The following is an 18,452-nucleotide window of genomic DNA, read 5'->3' as shown; positions in this document are numbered from 1 at the left end:
AAGTGTACTGTCTTTTATATATTGTCATAAACATAATTCATAGAAACATTTTGAACCAGAAACTGACCAGGGAATAAAATTTACACCAATAAATAATGCTAAAACTGCATTAAACACCCTGTCCTAGGCAGAACCAATAGCATCAAAAAGCACAGCCCATCATAGGAGAATGGAATCAAGCATCATTTTGTATTTCAATAAACACTGGTCTGAAGGTCAGTCATCTTTCTTTTCTCTCAGGGAAAACAAGGATCCATGTAAACTATTACACCTTTAGGCAAGTAAGAATCCTCTTCATTGATCCTCTTCTCAATACCTATGGACAGCAGCATAAGAACAATTCTCTCTCATTTTCTTATTATAGATTCAAAGATTTTTCTAGAAGACTGTAACTGCACAACATCAATCTCAGGAGTCTGTGCCCTGGGCATTCCTAATATCCTTGTAATTCTTATTATGGCCCAATTTATCTAAACCATGTGCAGCCTTTCAGAGTCTACTTTTATAGTCCTTTCACATCATAAAATTATGAAACAGCACAAGAATTTCCAGTGAAAGAGTGATTCACCATCATTGTGGCTGAACTCTATTGACCTTTTTTCAGATAAATGTTTTGGAAACCAACACTATTTTTTTTTCTATGTAGCTGATTAGTTTATCACCTTAACATATAGTTTAAGTGATTTGATGTATTACTGCTTAAAAGAAAACAATGAAACTTGATTTGTACTAATAGACTCTTACTTTTGGGGTCCAGGTTCCCGCAAAATGGAATTTAAGGGTAACTACTGGCATGAAACCTGCTTTGTGTGTGAGCACTGCCGACAGCCAATAGGAACTAAACCTTTGATTTCCAAAGAGAGTGGCAATTACTGTGTGACGTGTTTTGAAAAGGAGTTTGCTCACTACTGCAGCTTTTGTAAGAAGGTAAATATCTATAGAGCATGAAGCTTATGAAATCTTCCAAACCATTGCTTTTTAGCAACATTATATATTTGTAATGAACTGATACTATCATATTATTGCCATCTTTGCACACTCACATTAGTATTGAATTTCAGTAAGTTCAAAAGCACTACCTGTCACAGTGAGGAAGCCCATCTATTTTTATCATCATAAAATGCCACCCAGAACATGAATTTAATGTTCCAAAAGCTCAAGTGATTTGATATTCCAGTTTCATTCACTGCTGTTCATGCAAGATTTCACGTATTCTGGTGAAGGACCCACATCTCTCTTTGAATACAAATATTTCTTAGAAAATTTTTGATCCATATAATTTCAGAGGAAGATGGATTTGTCTCACAGAGTGACTAAAGGAACCAATTTAAACAGGATATTTCACTCCTCACTTTATATTCAAGCAATGTAAATTCTTCTTGGCTTGAAGCTTTTATATTTCTAGCAGTAGACAGACAAAAGAATGACACTCAAGAGTGACAAGATCATTAGGGAAACTCATTCATTAGACAGAAAGAAGGCTAAGCACTGCAAGTGGTTTCCTTCGTCTCCAGTTGCAAAGCTTCATGTAGGGCCTTTTAACTTGGATACCCATTCAAACTTTTTTTCCTATGGAAAAAGTTTCCTTTTTCAAGGAAACTTGATATAATTCTTTTTTTATCCTCTAAGCTTTTATATGAAAAAATCACTCATCGTTATCACCTTGATAACATGTCTGTAATCCATTAATATATATTGATGTTCTCAAAGAAATCCTTGACCTATGAGGTATCATAAGTTTCAAATATCCCTGTAAGTTGTGATCAGAAAACCTGAATCATGGAAACATGTACTAATTCAGTACAGTGATTTCTAAACACTTTTGATATACAGGCTAGTCCAGCAGATCTCTTAAGACTATTTGCATATTTGCATCTGGACAGCTAGCATGTCATTACCACTTTACACAAATTAACACACACAGTGAGTTTCGACATATATTTAAAATACTGATACTGCATTTGAGGAGGCATTGATAAACTCCTAAGTTACAGTTATTAAATTACACGATAGATCAGTTCAGTTGCTCAGTCTTGTCCAACCCTTTGCGACTCCATGGACTGCAACATGCCAGGCTTCCCTGTCCTTCACCAACTCCTGGAGTTTGCTGAAACTCATGTCCATCGAGTCGGTGATGCCATCCAACCATCTCATCCTCTGTCTTCCCCTTCTCCTCCTGCCCTCAATCCTTCAGGGTCTTTTCCAATGAGTCAGTTCATATCAGATGGCCCAAGTATTGGAGTTTCAGCTTCAGCATCAGTCCTTCCAATGAATATTCCGGACTGATTTCCTTTAGGATTGTGGTGGCTGAAAATTACAACTGAAAGTAACATGACATAAAACCATCTCAACCATGGAGACTTCCATTACTCTATCAGAAATACTGACTTAGAGAATGACTTTACAAAAAACAGTTGGACTCTCTGACCCTGAGACAGATGAAGATGAAGCTCTGCAAAAGTATCAGTCAATGAAATGCATTTAGAAAGAGATGATGGAAATAAAATAGATAGACTGACCAGATTGTTTTGAGGGACAACTAAGTTGGCCATTTTTAGGCTGTGTTTCTTAAGGGCTTACACTAAAATGAGACTTGTGGGAGTCATCTTAAAATCATTTGTTGGGCACATGATGTAAAGTTTCCTTCAATGCTATTCAAGATTCAAATATCCTCTCTAGTATATCATAGCTGAACAGTGTCTGGGGCCAAAGCCCTGATGTTTCCCAGGTTAGAGGAGCCTGCCCTATATTTAGGACATGATTTTAAGTCCCCAGAAATTTATGAAATGTTTGTATTGGGTAGTAGACAGATCACAACGTGCCAGATTATTTTCTATTTAACTTTTTAAAACCGCAAGTCCTTTAAGGAAAACTGGATATAAATGTTTCTAATCAAGATGATCCAAGCTGAAGAAAAACAATTTGTTTCAACCCACGCCAAAGACCAAATATAAAACAAAAGAAAATAAGCAAAAACTACTTGACAACCAGCCCACAGAATTTTTTCATAGATTTTATTTTGTGAAACTAAAATGTATTTTCTACCAGAAAGCAAGTAACCTCAAACAATAGTTCTTTGAATTCAAACTCCAGAAGTTTCACATGTTCTAAAATTGATCGGCTGTCATCCACTGAGTGCAAAATCATTGTTGCCTCCACTTTGCCAGAGAAGAAACGTGTTCTAAATCCTGGAATTAATCAGTATCAAAAACCAGGCTTGGATATTAGACTTCATTATAGCCTGTCTGCTTCTTCAAAAGGAATATAATCACAAACAAGCTATTTTTAATGTTCCAGAGTTTCTACTCCCTAATGAAACAATCTTTAGTGTGTACATCAAGTTTCATTTTGCTGTGAATACAGTTTTCAAGTTTTGAATGTTTTAAGCCTTGCTTGCTAATCATTTGACCAAACAAATCAAAAGAATCCTGAATTCTGCTGTGCCTGTTGTAAGGCATTTGAAGTCAGTAGGGGGTATTTTAAATTGCTTTAGTTCACACACACCATTATGTTTCCCATTTACTTATGTAGAATAGTATATATTTTTTTCTCGTTTACAAAAATAACTTTCTATCAAATATCTTTAATTATTAAGGTAGTCATTGGAAAATTTTTAAATATCTTTAGGATAATCTTTTCAAAAGCCTAGAGCATAGACAGTTGTTCGTCACAATAGAACGACTTTGAATAGACATTTTCTATATCTAGTTAATTTGCATACAAAGACTAGAGGCGCCATCTCAGATTAACATATTGCTTCAGTCATTAGAAGACATTTCTATGAACACTTGCCAGGTTCCCCAGCCACCCCCAAGAGCTCAGTAGCCATGGATTTGAAAGATGCTAGGACTTAAAAATTGCTATACAAGTAAAGTTGTCTATTTTTCCATCTGATTTTTAAATAGAGATATCTCAGTCTTTTAGAAGGTAGAATCCATGGATTAAACTGGGTTAGAAAATATCTTATGGAGGAATAACAAGCATCTCTGCAAAACCCTAACACATCACACATTCAGGTTCACTGTACAGCACTGATGACTGAAAACTCACGCAGTTACCCAGTCATCCCATTTGCGCTAGGTACAATACTAGAATTGCTTTCCAAACATTTTTTCCCTTGGTGTTTCTTCATTCATTCAACAAAGATTTGTCAGTGGCTTATCAGTGCAAAGTAATCTCGTCTCAGTACTATGTTCATGGTTAGGCACTCAGACTGTGGAATCAGACTGCAGGTTTGAGTTCTCACTCTGTGTGTCCCCAGCAAGAGATGTAACTGCTCTAACTCTCTGGAGCAGTTCATCTCTAAAGAGGGAAGATACTGTGTCAGGATATTGAGAATGTTAAGAACAGGTTAAGCACAGGACTAAAGACTGAAAAAACACCTTAGAAATATTAGTCATTACTAGCAGATGATGCATGCCATGCCAAGTTCCTTCAGTCACGTCCAACCCTTTGCAACCCCATGCACTGTAGCCCACTAGGCTCCTCTGTCCATGAGAATTCTCCAGGCAAGAATACTGGAGCGGGTTACCATTTCTTCCTCCAGGGGATCTTCCCAACCCAGGGACTGAACCTGCGTCTCCTGGAGCTCCTGCACTGGCACATGGGTTCTTTACCACTAGCACCACCTGGGAATGGTGTTGAGCAAATCCTTTCAGGGTTGCTACTGCTGAATAAAGCATTCAGGAAAAATTAGCTTTTTTTTAGAATTCTTAGAAGTTATATATGAACGTAAGAACATAGCATAGAAAGTATCTTAAATGGCAGATCTTTGAAGACCAACAAGAAAGAGAAAGATGAGCAAAGAAATCAAGGGTCTATATCTTTTTCATCTTCCTGAGCTCATCATGACCCTGCTTCTTTCCTATTCCACTGTAGGAGAAAAATTAGGATAATTCTCGTCAGTTCTATTTGATGAAGATAGCTTTTTGTTTTACTTTGGTTCAAAAAAATCACAGGAAAAAGACATCCTGACACAAGGTGATAGGGTAGCTCGAAGTGCCACTTGTGGACAAAGAAGAGAATCACAAAAGACATTCCATGGTCATCGCCTTTTTTGTGATCATTTTCCAGGTGATAACTTCAGGTGGGATAACATTTCGTGGCCAGCCATGGCATAAGGAGTGTTTTCTGTGCAGCGGCTGTAGGAAAGAGCTCTGTGAGGAAGAGTTTATGTCCAGAGATGACTATCCATTCTGTCTGGACTGCTACAACCATCTTTATGCCAAAAAGTGTGCCGCCTGCACCAAGCCTATTACTGGTAAGTTTAACATAGTACTAGCATGAAAAAGCATGGTTCTGAAAATGCTATACAGTTAATTTAGGAAATGTCACTTTAAAAAGGATGATCTTTCCCTTATGTTTCCTTTTGAAACAAACATGAGTACTTATATATAAATATGAATATTACACAGAACCCTCAAGGTAAGTATAGAGTATAATTAAGGCAGCTAGGCTCTGTAGAGGGTCATTAATACTAAACTTCATGGTACTGACTCAAAGTAGAGTAATAGTTCAGGAAAGAAGGAGAGTAAGATGAACAAAGAGGACCTTCACAAGGAGGCCTGAGTTGTGTGTGTGTGTGTGTGTGTGTGTGTGTTAGTTGCTTAGTCATGTCCAACTATAGACTGTAGCCCACCAGGCCCCTCCGTCCATGGGATTCTCCAGGCAAGAGTACTATAGTGGTTGGCCATGTCCTTCTCCAGGCCTGAGTTGAGGTAGAACTTTAAGAAACTGAGTGGGAGAAAGGGATACGTATTAATCAAAATGCTGCTCAATTCTAAACAAGTATAAAAGGGCCTTAAAATAGAAAAAGTTTTAATTAAATGCAAGTACTGTGCAAAAATCAAAAGTTATAATAATTATGATAGCATAGGTGAAGAATTAATTAAACCTCAATTTAAGATGATTCTAACAAATGTATTATTCTCTTTTCATTCTGTTCACTTACAGTAAACTTTAATTATGAATAGATAAAACAAGATAGCGTTCTGTTGAACAAAATATGTGTGATATGATTTGAAAATAACATAAATGGTAAATCTATCTGTGCTAAATGAGTGTTCAAGGTAAAAAGCACATTGTATTTTCCTCAGAGTTACTTCTAAAATGCTAATCCTGTCATAAGAGAACTGACACTCTCATCCCTGAGAAACCCAATAGCTCTTCTTTTCTCTCCTTTTAAAAAATTTACTTATTTTCAATTGAAGGATAATTGCTTCACAGTATTGTGTTGGTTTCTGCTAAACAGCAACATGAATCAGACATAAGAATACCTATAACACCCCCTCTTGAAGCTCCCTCCCACCTCCTCCCCCATCCCACCCCTCTAGGTTGTTACAGAGCCCCGATCTGAGTTCCCTGCGTCAGACAGCAAATTCCCATTGGCTATCTATTTTACATACGGTAAAATATATTTCCATGTTACTCTCTCCATATGTCACTTCTCTCCTTCCTTCCCCCACTCCTGAATCCATAAGTCTGTTCTCTGTGCCTGTGCCTTCATTGCCGCCCAGCAAATAATTTCATCAGTACCATCTTTCTAGATTCCATATACATGCATTAATATATGAATTTGTTTTTTCCTTTCTGACTTACCTCACTCTGTATAACAGGCTGTAAGTTCATCCACCTCATTAGAACAGACTCAAATAAATTCCCTTTTATGGCCGAGAGTTGGACACGACTGAGGGACTGAACTGAACTGAACTGAATATTCCATTTCAATAGCTGTTCTTTTAGGTATGTTCACCAAATAACATGGCAGAACTGTATTTCTGTTCTCCATTCCTAGTACTCTTAGATCATATTTCACTTCTGGGTCAGTTTATGTAACATAGGATTACTACAGATTATTTTATCCCTTTTCTCCTTCTCTATCTTCAAATATATCACAAGTAAAATTGAATATTAATTTATCTTCAAGTAAAGAGTTTTGCTGCAAGCCCAGCTTGATAGGCTTTTACTTTCTTGCAAGGGAGGAAGTTTCCTAGATAAACAGAGCATGGTCTTGTTTCTCCATACAAGGCACCATATTTTTTAGAATCTCACACTGGCCCATGGGCTACATCTGGCCAGCAAGCATGTTTTGTTTGGCCTGCATAAGCTTGGAAACAACTAATGTAAAATCCATCTCTTCAGCCAAAAAGTAAATGAAGAGCCTGCCCGGGGTGACCATACTGCCCTCACAGTCCTGGTCAGGTCACTGTCACAGGGAGCTGAGTGACTGGCCCACTGTGTAGGGCATGCCCCCTTTGTTCCTCCCACAGTCATTCAGCTATGTCACTTCTGCAGCCCTTTCAGGGATGTACATGGGCAATTTTAGACCATAGGGCTCCAAGGCTTGGGCTGTTAATAACTCTGCTCTCCTGCTTCTGCATATCTGGCAACTCCTGCAGCCAAAGGTATAAGCCACCCTCTCTACTGGTTCTAGTTAGAAATGAAACTTCCAAAAATGTAACAGTAACTGGAGCTCCAAAAACTTAGTAGAATATGCAATCACAGCTTGATGGACTCAGACAATTTATTCTACAACTCTTTTCTTGAATTGGCCAGAAAAGGCAGGGGTGGGGGTGGTTGGAGGTGGATTTCCATGAAGAAATGAGAAATTTTAACAACTTAAAAATGTTTGAAAACTTCCAGGGACTCAAATGGCTAGTATGGATTTTAAAGAGCCTATACAAGCTTTGAACTTGATGAGTTTCCATTCTGATCCATCACCACAGATGCATGTGTCTAAGTGATTTTTCTGAAGGATTGCTGCTGGTCAATTACTGAACCCAGCTTTTTAAAATCAGACAGAAAAACCACATTTTCCACATGAAACATAGGGATGATCAGGAACCAAAGATTTGTCCCAAAAGTAATCCAAATGCAGGATATATATTTAGAATAATCAGTCTGTTGATCATTATCTTAATTTTCTTTTGGCTCTGTGATCGAGACAAACCAGAAACTAAATGCCTGCAAAAACTTCCAATCACTTTAGTATGTTTTGATCTGATTTTTAAATATATATGGGCTTCCCAGGTCACTCAAATGGTAAACAACCTGCCTGCAATGTGAGAGACCTGGGGTCGAGCCCTGGGTCAGGAAGATCCCTGCAGAAGGGCATGGCAACTCACTCCAGTATTCTTGCCTAGAGAATCCCAAGGACAGAGGATTCTGGCAGGCTACCATCCATGGGGTCATAGAGTCAGACATGAACTGAGCAACTAACACTTTTAAATATATATATATACACACACACACATATATATATACATTATCTGTAGTAGTGCTTCTTTAAAGTTGAGCTATTTGAACTAATGTACCACAGGGAACTATACTCTTAATACCATACATTTATCTTCTGAAAGTTGTACATTCAGGCAAACAATATGTCATCCCCAGAAACTATGTTAGAATTGTTTTTAAAACATCATTTTAAATTAGCTAGATCTATCAGGAACAAACTCAAGATGTAACTATAAGTTTTTTCTCCTCCTCTAAGATAGGATTTACCTTTCTAAGGAGATAAATGAAGCAGCATGACCTAGTGGGAAGAGCACTGATCTAGGGAGTAAAAGACCACGGCCTTGTCTCTGCCCCTGACTACTGTATGATTATAGGTATGCGACTCAGCTCCAAGGTCCTCATCTGTCTTCTCTGCAAAATGAGGAATTAAATAAGATCACATCTTTGCTGTTTTCTATTTCTGTTTATTTTCAGTAGAGTGAGTTTCAAATGTTGACTTCTTCAGACAGGGATGCTAATATTTCTGGATATGTTCTTTAAGAAAGAAAATTCAGACTTAATTTGGTGAAGTTGGAAGCACAGACTCTGAAACAGATGGCCTAGGATTGAATCCCAGATCTGCCACTTAGCAGCTGGGTGATTTGGCCAAAAGGCTAACCTCTCTGTTTGACAATTACTATCTGCAAAGTCGGGTTGATGGTAAATAACTACCCCACGGAGTGAGGTGAGAGCTGTATGAAGTAAAGGGCTTGAAATAGTGACTGGTTCATCTTTAAGAGCTCAACAAAGGCCAGCTCTTATTTTACTGAATTTTCAGGAATAAATTAAGCCAGATAAAACAGGTGTCAGAGTCCTGTTTCCTGGTTGATTTTCTTATTGAAAATGACCCTTATGATCTGAGAGAGTAAATATACCCAAAATCAAAACAATTTATAACCATCTCACATGTTAAGTCAAGACTTTCTTATATCCCTGCAACCAGATGCTTCCTTTTTATTCTTCTTTGTAAAATTCTAGAAGAATTATTTTTACATTTGCTACCTGTACAAAGCTGAATAATAAAATCAAGAAAATTTCATGTGCATCAAAATGCTAGATGTGTAATAATTAAATTCATGAACAGAAGTGGTTTATGTATATATAGAACATAATTCTTGCAATCAGCTTATTAACGTCTTGAATAACATTAAGGGGATTAATTGGTACATTATTGATTTACTTTCATTAGAAAGTAGTGATGGCATCATAAATAAGCTACAAATTTAATCAAGAAAAGTACAAGAATTTGATGTAAATGTATCCCTGAACTAGTAAATTATATGTGAAGGCATCGAAAAACATTTCCAGGAAGGAAACAAAAGTTCATTATCATATCTAAGGAGAATTTACCTGAAATAAAATATTTATTCACCTTTTTTGCTTTACCATCTCAAATGGAATATTTGGAAATTATATGTGAATCAGTACATGAACTATTTTAGCCTCACTAAAATAGTGTGATAAGCAAACTACAAGAATTTCATAGCACTAAGATCACTTGGAAAAAACCCGGCAAATGAAGACTCAAGTCTAGGGCAACCCAAACCCTTACCAGACCTTAGACCTTTTCTCCTTTTTTACAACTCCTCAAAATCAGTTCCTTGAACTTTACCCTGGATTCATATTTGGGGTATAGAGACAGAGTCTCATCAAAGACTCAAATTCTCATACCTCTCTTATTAATAGAAACCCTATGGCTCAAGTAAGGCCCAAGTTGAAATGGGGGAGCTGATTTCATTGGGTAACATGGCTTCAGTGGCCACAGGAATCAGATTTACACATCTTTGTTGCAAGCCTACACTGCAGTCAACTCTGGGCAAGATAACAAGGTTATCTTATGAGGCTAGCTAAGGACAGTTTGGAGAAGGAAATGGCAACCTACTCCAGTGTTCTTGCCTGGAGAATCCCAGGGACAGAGGAGCCTGGTGGGCTGCTGTCCATGGAGTCGCACAGAGTTGGACATGATTGAAGTGACTAAGGATGCATGCATGTACTGGAGAAGGAAATGGCAACCCACTCCAGTGTTCTTGCCTGGAGAATCCCAGGGATGGAGGAGCTTGGTGGGCTGCCGTCTATGGGGTCGCACAGAGTTGGACATGACTGAAGCGACTTAGCAGCAGCAGCAAAGACAGTTTGGATGAAATTCTCTACTGGAGCCTTTTGGAAATTATGTCTCAAGCCACAGTATGACTGTGGGACTTTATCTTGAATAAAATTAAACATGGGAAAAGAGAGAAGAGAACTAAAAGTCATTAAAATATCAGATACCAGGCTGGGAAGTATTCATTTATTTTACCTTAACTTTGCTTCAAAGTAAACAGGTCACAAGGAAGGAAAAAAATTCTTACTTAGATAAGCAAGTAACTAAGTAAGTAACTTACTTAGATAAGTAAGATATGGAACTTACTTTGAAGTTCTGACTTCAAAACTTATTCCTTCTTCTCATTGCACTACCCTGAATTTCCTTATGTCTTATGAAAATAGCTCAGCCGTGTATGACTTTGTGACCCCAAGGACTAATGCAGTCCATGGAACTCTCCAGGCCAGAATACTGGAGTGGGTAGCCTTTCCCTTCCCCAGGGAATCTTCCCAACCCAGGGATCGAACCCAGGTCTCCTGCATTGCAGGCAGATTCTGAGCCACAAGGGAAGCCTTATGTCTTGGGCAATCAGGAACTGTCTCCAAAAATATGTGCTTTGTATACCCAAGTTCAGCATACTTATGTAGATTATGGGGCAAAATTGACTGGGTATCTGGCTGGATCTCAAAGGAAGAACCTGTGGGTGTCATTCCTAAATGGATACAGGCCATTGCGGTGGCATCATTTCTTGGTTACTTTCTTGATGTGGTCTTACTCACTGTTTTATCTCCAGCTCCCAGAAGTGTACCTGATAGAATGTTGCAACTATTTGTTGAAAGAATAGATTACTCTTTTTCTCCAATTGCTTTACAGGTCTCAAAGGTGCCAAGTTTATCTGCTTTCAAGACCGCCAGTGGCACAGCGAATGCTTTAACTGTGGGAAGTGCTCGGTCTCCTTGGTGGGGGAAGGCTTCCTGACTCACAACAAGGAAATCTTCTGCCGCAAATGTGGCTCTGGGGTGGACACTGACATCTAGAAGGAGACAGTCCCTCCCCACCAGAAATCCACCTTTCTTATGTTCTCACTAAATCCAAAACTCAACTGACATTGCACTTCTGACTTAATTTTTAGAAAAAAATTCATGTAGAGTTTATAGCACAAGTGTTTTTGCATACATTCTAATTGAACTATAAGGGCTCAGAAAAAGCACAGTCTAACAGAAATGAATACACTCTAAATCACAAAGACACCTTTCCTTGCAAAATACTGCACTCTGCTGTTAGAAAATATGGGAAAATATTTCTTTATTGTAATCTAATATATAACCTATACCTAGAAGTCATGGATTTTATTACTGAAAACTGATGTTTTTCAAAACTGCAGAGTAAAAAGGATACCAAGAGATCAAATTGAAAGACAAATATATGAGACTAATGTTTGCATTCCTCACTAGTTATACATAACATGCTTGGCTGTGAATGGTAGGAGAACAAAAATGGTCAGAAAAACATCAGTAATCATCATATTTAGGTATTTTGTCATTTTATCACTTTTATTGTTCACAGGTACTAACTTTGGAGTTGAAAAACAAAGCTGCAATTTGCCGTCATCCTCCCCGCTTCCACAAGTAGTTGGTTACCATATTTAATCAAAGGAATTTGAAAATTCTGGGCACCATGCCTCTCATTCTCCGCATAGATATAAAGGTGTCCTTTCCCCCCAGGGATAGTCGAAGCATAGGTTTCAACACATTTTGTATTAAAAGCATTTCACAATGAAATTTTTTTTCTAAACATTTACATATTCCCTGAAAGAAAAGTCTATTCTTTCAAAAGAGCAAACCAGGATTATCATTGTCTCCCAAGGCAAACCTTTAAAGTAAATTGATCATTAAATCATCACTTGTGGAAATGAGTTTTAGGGAAGGGATTGTGTGTTGGAACATGACTTTCATCCAGATATCTAAAGGCATAATAGAATGCATAATTAGCTCTGAGCCTCATGCATTTGCCTTCCAACATTTCACAGATGATTAATGAGAAGACGTAAAAGTGAGTTTTAAAGAAATCTAGTAATAATAATAACCGAAAAAGAATAACTCACTGCTGATAACTCAGGACCTGTGAAGAAGCACAATAGAGCAGTAAGGTCTGTAAAGGAGGCTTCCTTCACACCTGGGCTACCCACATCGCCGTGCCGAGGACTTCAGTCTCTTACATGGACTCTGAGGGGCTCTCTCAACCTTCAGGAGCCATTCTACAAATAAACCAGTGTGTTTATTGGTCACGGCATTAACGAAAACCTGTCACTATGTGTTTATCTTTATACCACACATCTATTGATGATGACCCTAACTAGCTGCCCCCGGACAAAAATTTCCACATTATGTAGGATAAATGGAAATCAACCTCTGCTCTCGTTCAATTATGACCCTTGGTTATAGCATCACAAGTGTAGCAGAGAGAGGTCAGGAGAAGAAATCCAGACTGACACGACATTTTTATAAGTGTCTACTCTTATATTAGTATATCCACAAAGGTTCTGACTGAAGTCTAATTATGTGCTGTGGTTGATTACAATGATTAAAATAGCATCATGGAAGATTCAATTAAAATTGTTATGGAAACACAATTTTTGAAAAAGTTTAAAATGCAAGAACATTTGGAGATGTCAGCAATTTAGAGATACAAATAAAAGGTCAGGCTTCATCGGCTGTTTGAAAGATACAACTGTCCTTTTTTGAGTATTAACAATGCCAAGATAGTTTCTTATATTAACATTTAAATGTAGGCAAAAATATCAATATTCTTCCTGCATTGTTTGAAATTGTGCATGTAGAACTGAATATGCCTATTGTTCAATGCTTTAGAACATAATAACAGTGAACCATATTTTTAGAAAGCCAAGCCATTCTGAATCTGTGTGGATATACAATATGTAATACTGTCTCAGTTAATCAGTTAGAAGTAAACATACAAAATGGTTTTTCAAACAATTGGTAGCGTTTAGGCATTTTGCTGTGTGAGACTGGGGGGGTGTGAGTATGCACATGATCAGGCATTTTAATTCACAGAATCATTTCCAAGACAGAGATTTTGTCATCCTTTGATAAGCATAGCTAAGTATATCATATCACTAAGCTACCTTCTAAATGTGGAATTATCTCTATTTTTAGAAGATATTTCTTCCATATTTAGTGGGTAGCTTAGTCATCAAACACATATTAAAAATGTACAAGACACAGTTAGAGCTCAAGCTGCACTGATTCCGGGGTGATGGGGAGGTAGATGAGGGTATGGAAGCATTGGAGTGCCAGATGCAGAGAGCCCATCAAAAGCACCACTATAGACAAAACACACACAGAGCAACAACAACTGAGAAAAGACACGATTAGACTGACACATAAAGATAAAAGTGCAAAACCCCTTTAACTGACTTATCACAAGATAGAATGGACTGTCTCAGAAAGCAGTGGGCTCCCAAGATTCAGGGCACGACATCTAAACAAATAGGGAAGCAGTTAGAAACCAATCCTGTGTGCTGAGAACAAACCAATGGCTTGGAAGTAGCAGAGCAACTGCGCCAAAGAGGAAGAAGAAATGGAATGGCTAAAGAAAAGGGTCAGATGAAGGGAGAGTATGAACTCTTAGGATAAAAGGTTTATACTTAATAGAATAGGAAAGAGAAACTTAGTTACTGTTCTTAAAAAGGGGAGAAAAACATGTAAAGAACATTGTGCTAAGCATTGTGACAATGTGTAAAGAACATTGTGCTAATGATCACACGTGACCTAGAAAAGAAGAGGGCAAGTTTCCGAAGGTGAAGATACCTGACCCCAGTAATACCTTTGATTAGTGGCTGCAGAAGTGAAGAAAGGGGCAGCAATAGGTAATGCAAACCAAGAGCTAGATTTGATTATATAGATGAGTGAATATGCTGTCATCTTGCAGTTAGAGATGAAAAAGAAAAATGCAGAAAATAATTTCTGCTTTCATCATAAGAGGAAGAGTGCCCAAGTCTTCATTTTTCACTCAACAAAACCATGACACATTATGAAAAATATAGGGCCTACTGGTTAAGTGAAGTGTAGTGGCGCTACAATCATGGGTTGAAAACTTACTTTAAAAAAAAGAAACATTAAATTGTACTTTGGAGGGAAAGATTGCTCAACCATGGTGAAAATGAATCACACTGTCAAAAGAGACCTTGGTTAAATATCACTGCAAAATTTAGTCCTACAAATGAAAAAGTAACCTAAAAATATATGTCTGTTGTTAGTAATAATAACATAATTCTTTAAGAAAAAATTACTTTTTAACCTACTTTTGGTATATCAATAGCAATTCATGTTTTAAATAGGAAAAGATGGTTATAATATGCTTGAGGTGTATTTCATTGAGCACAGAAATTATTCTCGAATACAATCATAGATGTTCATTATTACAATAATATCATTTTTGCTTGTTTTACAAATTCTGATTTTCAAAATTTTCTTATGCTAAATAAGTTTTCATAGTACATATTTCTCAAACTGTATTTAGAGATTTATTTTTTACATTAGCTGTGCAGTAAGCAAGATAGATATGGAGTAACTTTGTAGTGTTTATATGTCTATTACATAGTTATAAATTTTATCTTCACTTTTACAACACCTAAATTAGCTATCTGTTCAAATATCATTTCAGAATATTAAAACAGGAATAGCATAATTCAATTCTGTCTGACCCAAACAGTAATATCTCCATATCTATGTTCTGTCTTACAATGATCAAATTTTAAAATATTCTAAACTAAGAATTATTTTAATTACTATATCTGTGATTCTAAAATTATTCTATCAGAGATATTTCACTTCAGTTGAATTTTCTTTCTTATTTTGAGGTAGTATTCTGCTAATTTCTTTTCATTTACATACTGGAGGAACTGGTAAGACTCTTATTGCTTTTCATCTCTTATTTATTTTGTCTAAAGCAAAATCTGCATCTGTAATAGACTTCATGTAACTTCAGCTAATCCATACTACAAGCATCAATTAAATTCTCTCTAGAGTAACACTAGATGAATCATTTAATGTCAGAATGTATTCCACAAAGAAACATTCAGAAAACTATCTCTCACCAATCATTTCTAGTGCATTTTTTTAAGCCATGGGTCTTTGAAATATGATGAAATTCTTATGGGTACTCAATAAACATTTATGTCTTAGAATGGTGTTTCTTCAATGAAATGGTCAGAATATTACTAGAAATTATACTTGCAGGGATATACTTTTATCATGAAACTCTTCCACCAAAACTATCAGATCTTTAGATCTTCACTGTCCTACCAGAAACATTCCAAAAGTCAGCTAGAATAACTGAAATATTTGGGGAAATGTAAAGAAATGTTGGGGGAACTTTTGGTCCTCTTTCTAAGAACAAGTAAAGGAGATCGATGAAGCTTCCCTGGCGACTCAGCAGTAAAGAATCTGCCTGCCAATGCAGGAGATGTGGGTTTGACCCCTGGATCCAGAAGATCCCTGGAGAAGGAAATGACAACCCAGTCCAGTACTCTTGCCTGGAGAATCCCATGAACAGAAGAGCCTGGTAGGCTACAGTCCATAGGGTCGCAAAGAGTTGGATACGACCAAGCACACCCACACACACCTGTTAAATGTGGGGTTGGAGGAGATATTTCTCAAATTGAGAATCAAAAAGGAGGGGAAAGAAATGGAAATGATTCATGCTCAAGTTTCAGTTTACACAGGAAATAACAGAGTTTATGTGTATTCAGAATGCCTGGATTGTATATCTCTGTGGTTGAAAAAGGAAACAAACAGCTCACTGTGATAGAATTATGATCCATGTCACAGAGAAGCAAAGAGTATTTGGGTCAAATATTTTCCCACGAATGGTAATAAACTTATGGAGTGGATGTCCATAAAGGGTTCTCTGAGTGAGGAACATCAATGAGCTCAACAGACATCCATTCAATGACTCAAACAGTGACATTAAATGTTATTCCCATCACATCTAAAAACAAAAATTAGGTTTGACATTTATGGAAGTCCACACACAGAATCCCAAAGGCTTATTCCTTATTTATACAAGTGACAACCTACTCCTGATTTTCCTCTGTAGCATCATTTATGAAGCTATTTATCTGAGAACTCTAACCCAAGGAAATGGGGGAGTATGAATAAAGAAGAAATGAAGAAAAAAAAGAGTGGAGATAAAAAATTAACATTCCTGAAAAAAATTAGAAAATTTAATTGATTTTAAAGACATTTTTACCTGTAGTATAATAAAACATTTTCAAAACCACAAGATATTTGAATAAAGCAAAATAAATGGACAAAGGAAAAGAAATTTGATAAAATTTGACGTGAGAACTACAATTCGATATCTGTCACCAAGGTGGCTCTAGTAGTAAAGAACCCACCTGCCAGTGCAGGTGATGTTAGAGACACAGGTTCAATCCCTGGGTGGGGAAGATCCCCTGGAGGAGGGCATGGCAACCCACCCCAATATTCTTGCCTGGAAAATCTTATGGACAGAGGAGCCTGGCGGGCTATAGTCCATTGGGTCACAAAGAGTCGGACACGACTGAAACGACTTAGCACGCAAGCATAAACTTTCTCAAGGGAAAATTATTCTCAAATACTACCAACAGATATGTAGTCACCAAAGTCAATAATATTCGCAGTTCCAATGCTGTCGTGAGGTATTTGCTATTGTTGGTCTTCCATTGTTCCTTCAAAATCTGACTATAGTAGTCTTTTCACTATGTGTGTGTGTGTGTGTATTGATATAGAGAGATGTTTATTTTTACATGTGTCTATCAAATTACCATGTAGTACACCTTCAGTTCAGTTCAGTTTAGTCGCTCAGTCATGTCCGACTCTTTGCGACCCCATGAGTCACAGCACGCCAGGTCTCCCTGTTCATCACCAACCCCTGGAGTTCACTCAAACTCATGTCCATAGAGTCGGTGATGCCATCCAGCCATCTCATTCTCTGTCGTCCCCTTCTCCTCCCGCCACCAATCCTTCCCAGCATCAGAGTCTTTTCCAGTGAGTCAACTCGTCGCATGAGGTGGCCAAAGTATTGGAGTTTCAGCTTTAACACAAAATTCTCCAGTTAGTTGTCATCCGTAGGTGCTCATGGCAATCTTGGAAACAGATCTCCTAAAGGAATAATGATGTTAAATATTTTCCTTACATCTATGAGATACTCTTTTAATGTTTGATACATTTGGCTCATTATTTTCATACACTGCTGGGGAGGGAAAGGTACTTCTGGAAAGAACTTTGTCAATGTATATAAAAAGAGTCTTAATTTTTTTATATGCTTTTAAGAAGAAATTCCAATTTCCAAGAATTTATTCTGGGAAAATCACTGGAGAACCACACAAATATTTTGTACTGAGAGGTTTACTTCAGTATTCTTTAATAAGGTCCAAAATAATGGAACAAATTAATTATGGTATCTATTTATAATTAAATACTTTAGTCATTAAAAATTAAGACTAGTGACATGAAAATGTTCACGACTCAAGGTTGAATGGAAATAAAATATTATTAAATATGTATGATATGTCTATGTTACTAAATTTATTAATGTATATGTGAAGAAAAACACTGCAAGGAAGTACAATAAAATATTAACACTAGCAAAATTTAAAAGTTGTCTTCCAGTGTCATCCATGGCACTTGTCTCTCTTATGTCTCCTAAAGTCATACTTCCCTTTATCCATTTCCTTAAAATAGATATTCCTACATTTTCTCTGTCAATTAACTCATCTCGTTTCTTGACTTCAATTGCCTTTTCTGTGTAACTGAGCTCAAATATACGTGTCTTGCCTTCAATGCTCTTCTGAGTTCCAGACCTGAGTTTTTCTCTGCCTTCTGAACATCTGCAACTCAGTCTCATGTGAACAGCTCACAACTTTATTATTCTTCCTACAAATTCTACTTATTATGTTCTGCATCTTAGTTAAATGTATCATCCAAACAGAGTCTTTAGATTTTATATCTTGGGCACATGTAAAGATACTCAACACCATTAGTCATTGAGAAAATGCAAATTAAAACCACAAGATACCATTTCACATGGACTA

At 37.1% G+C, this 18,452-nt stretch overlaps 1 protein-coding gene across 1 annotated transcript in view; it reads left to right on the top strand.

The window, feature by feature from the left end:
- The window catches only part of FHL5 (four and a half LIM domains 5), a 62,350-nt gene extending 44,349 nt beyond the window's left edge, over nucleotides 1-18,001 (top strand). The window contains exons 4-6 of the mRNA XM_055433405.2: nucleotides 758-927; nucleotides 5,074-5,260; nucleotides 11,228-18,001. Coding sequence (XP_055289380.1) covers nucleotides 758-927; nucleotides 5,074-5,260; nucleotides 11,228-11,391 — 521 coding nt within the window. The 3' untranslated portion in view covers nucleotides 11,392-18,001. The remainder of the gene's footprint in view (nucleotides 1-757; nucleotides 928-5,073; nucleotides 5,261-11,227) is intronic.
- Nucleotides 18,002-18,452: the final 451 nt, after the last annotated feature.

The sequence above is a fragment of the Moschus berezovskii genome, chromosome 10 (genome assembly GCF_049115385.1).
Source record: "Moschus berezovskii isolate FMDL1 chromosome 10, NW_MosBer_1.0, whole genome shotgun sequence".
Taxonomy (NCBI): Eukaryota; Metazoa; Chordata; class Mammalia; order Artiodactyla; family Moschidae; genus Moschus; species Moschus berezovskii.
The sequence above is the reverse complement of the archived record's forward strand: the minus strand, read 5'-3'. Positions and strand labels throughout refer to the sequence as shown.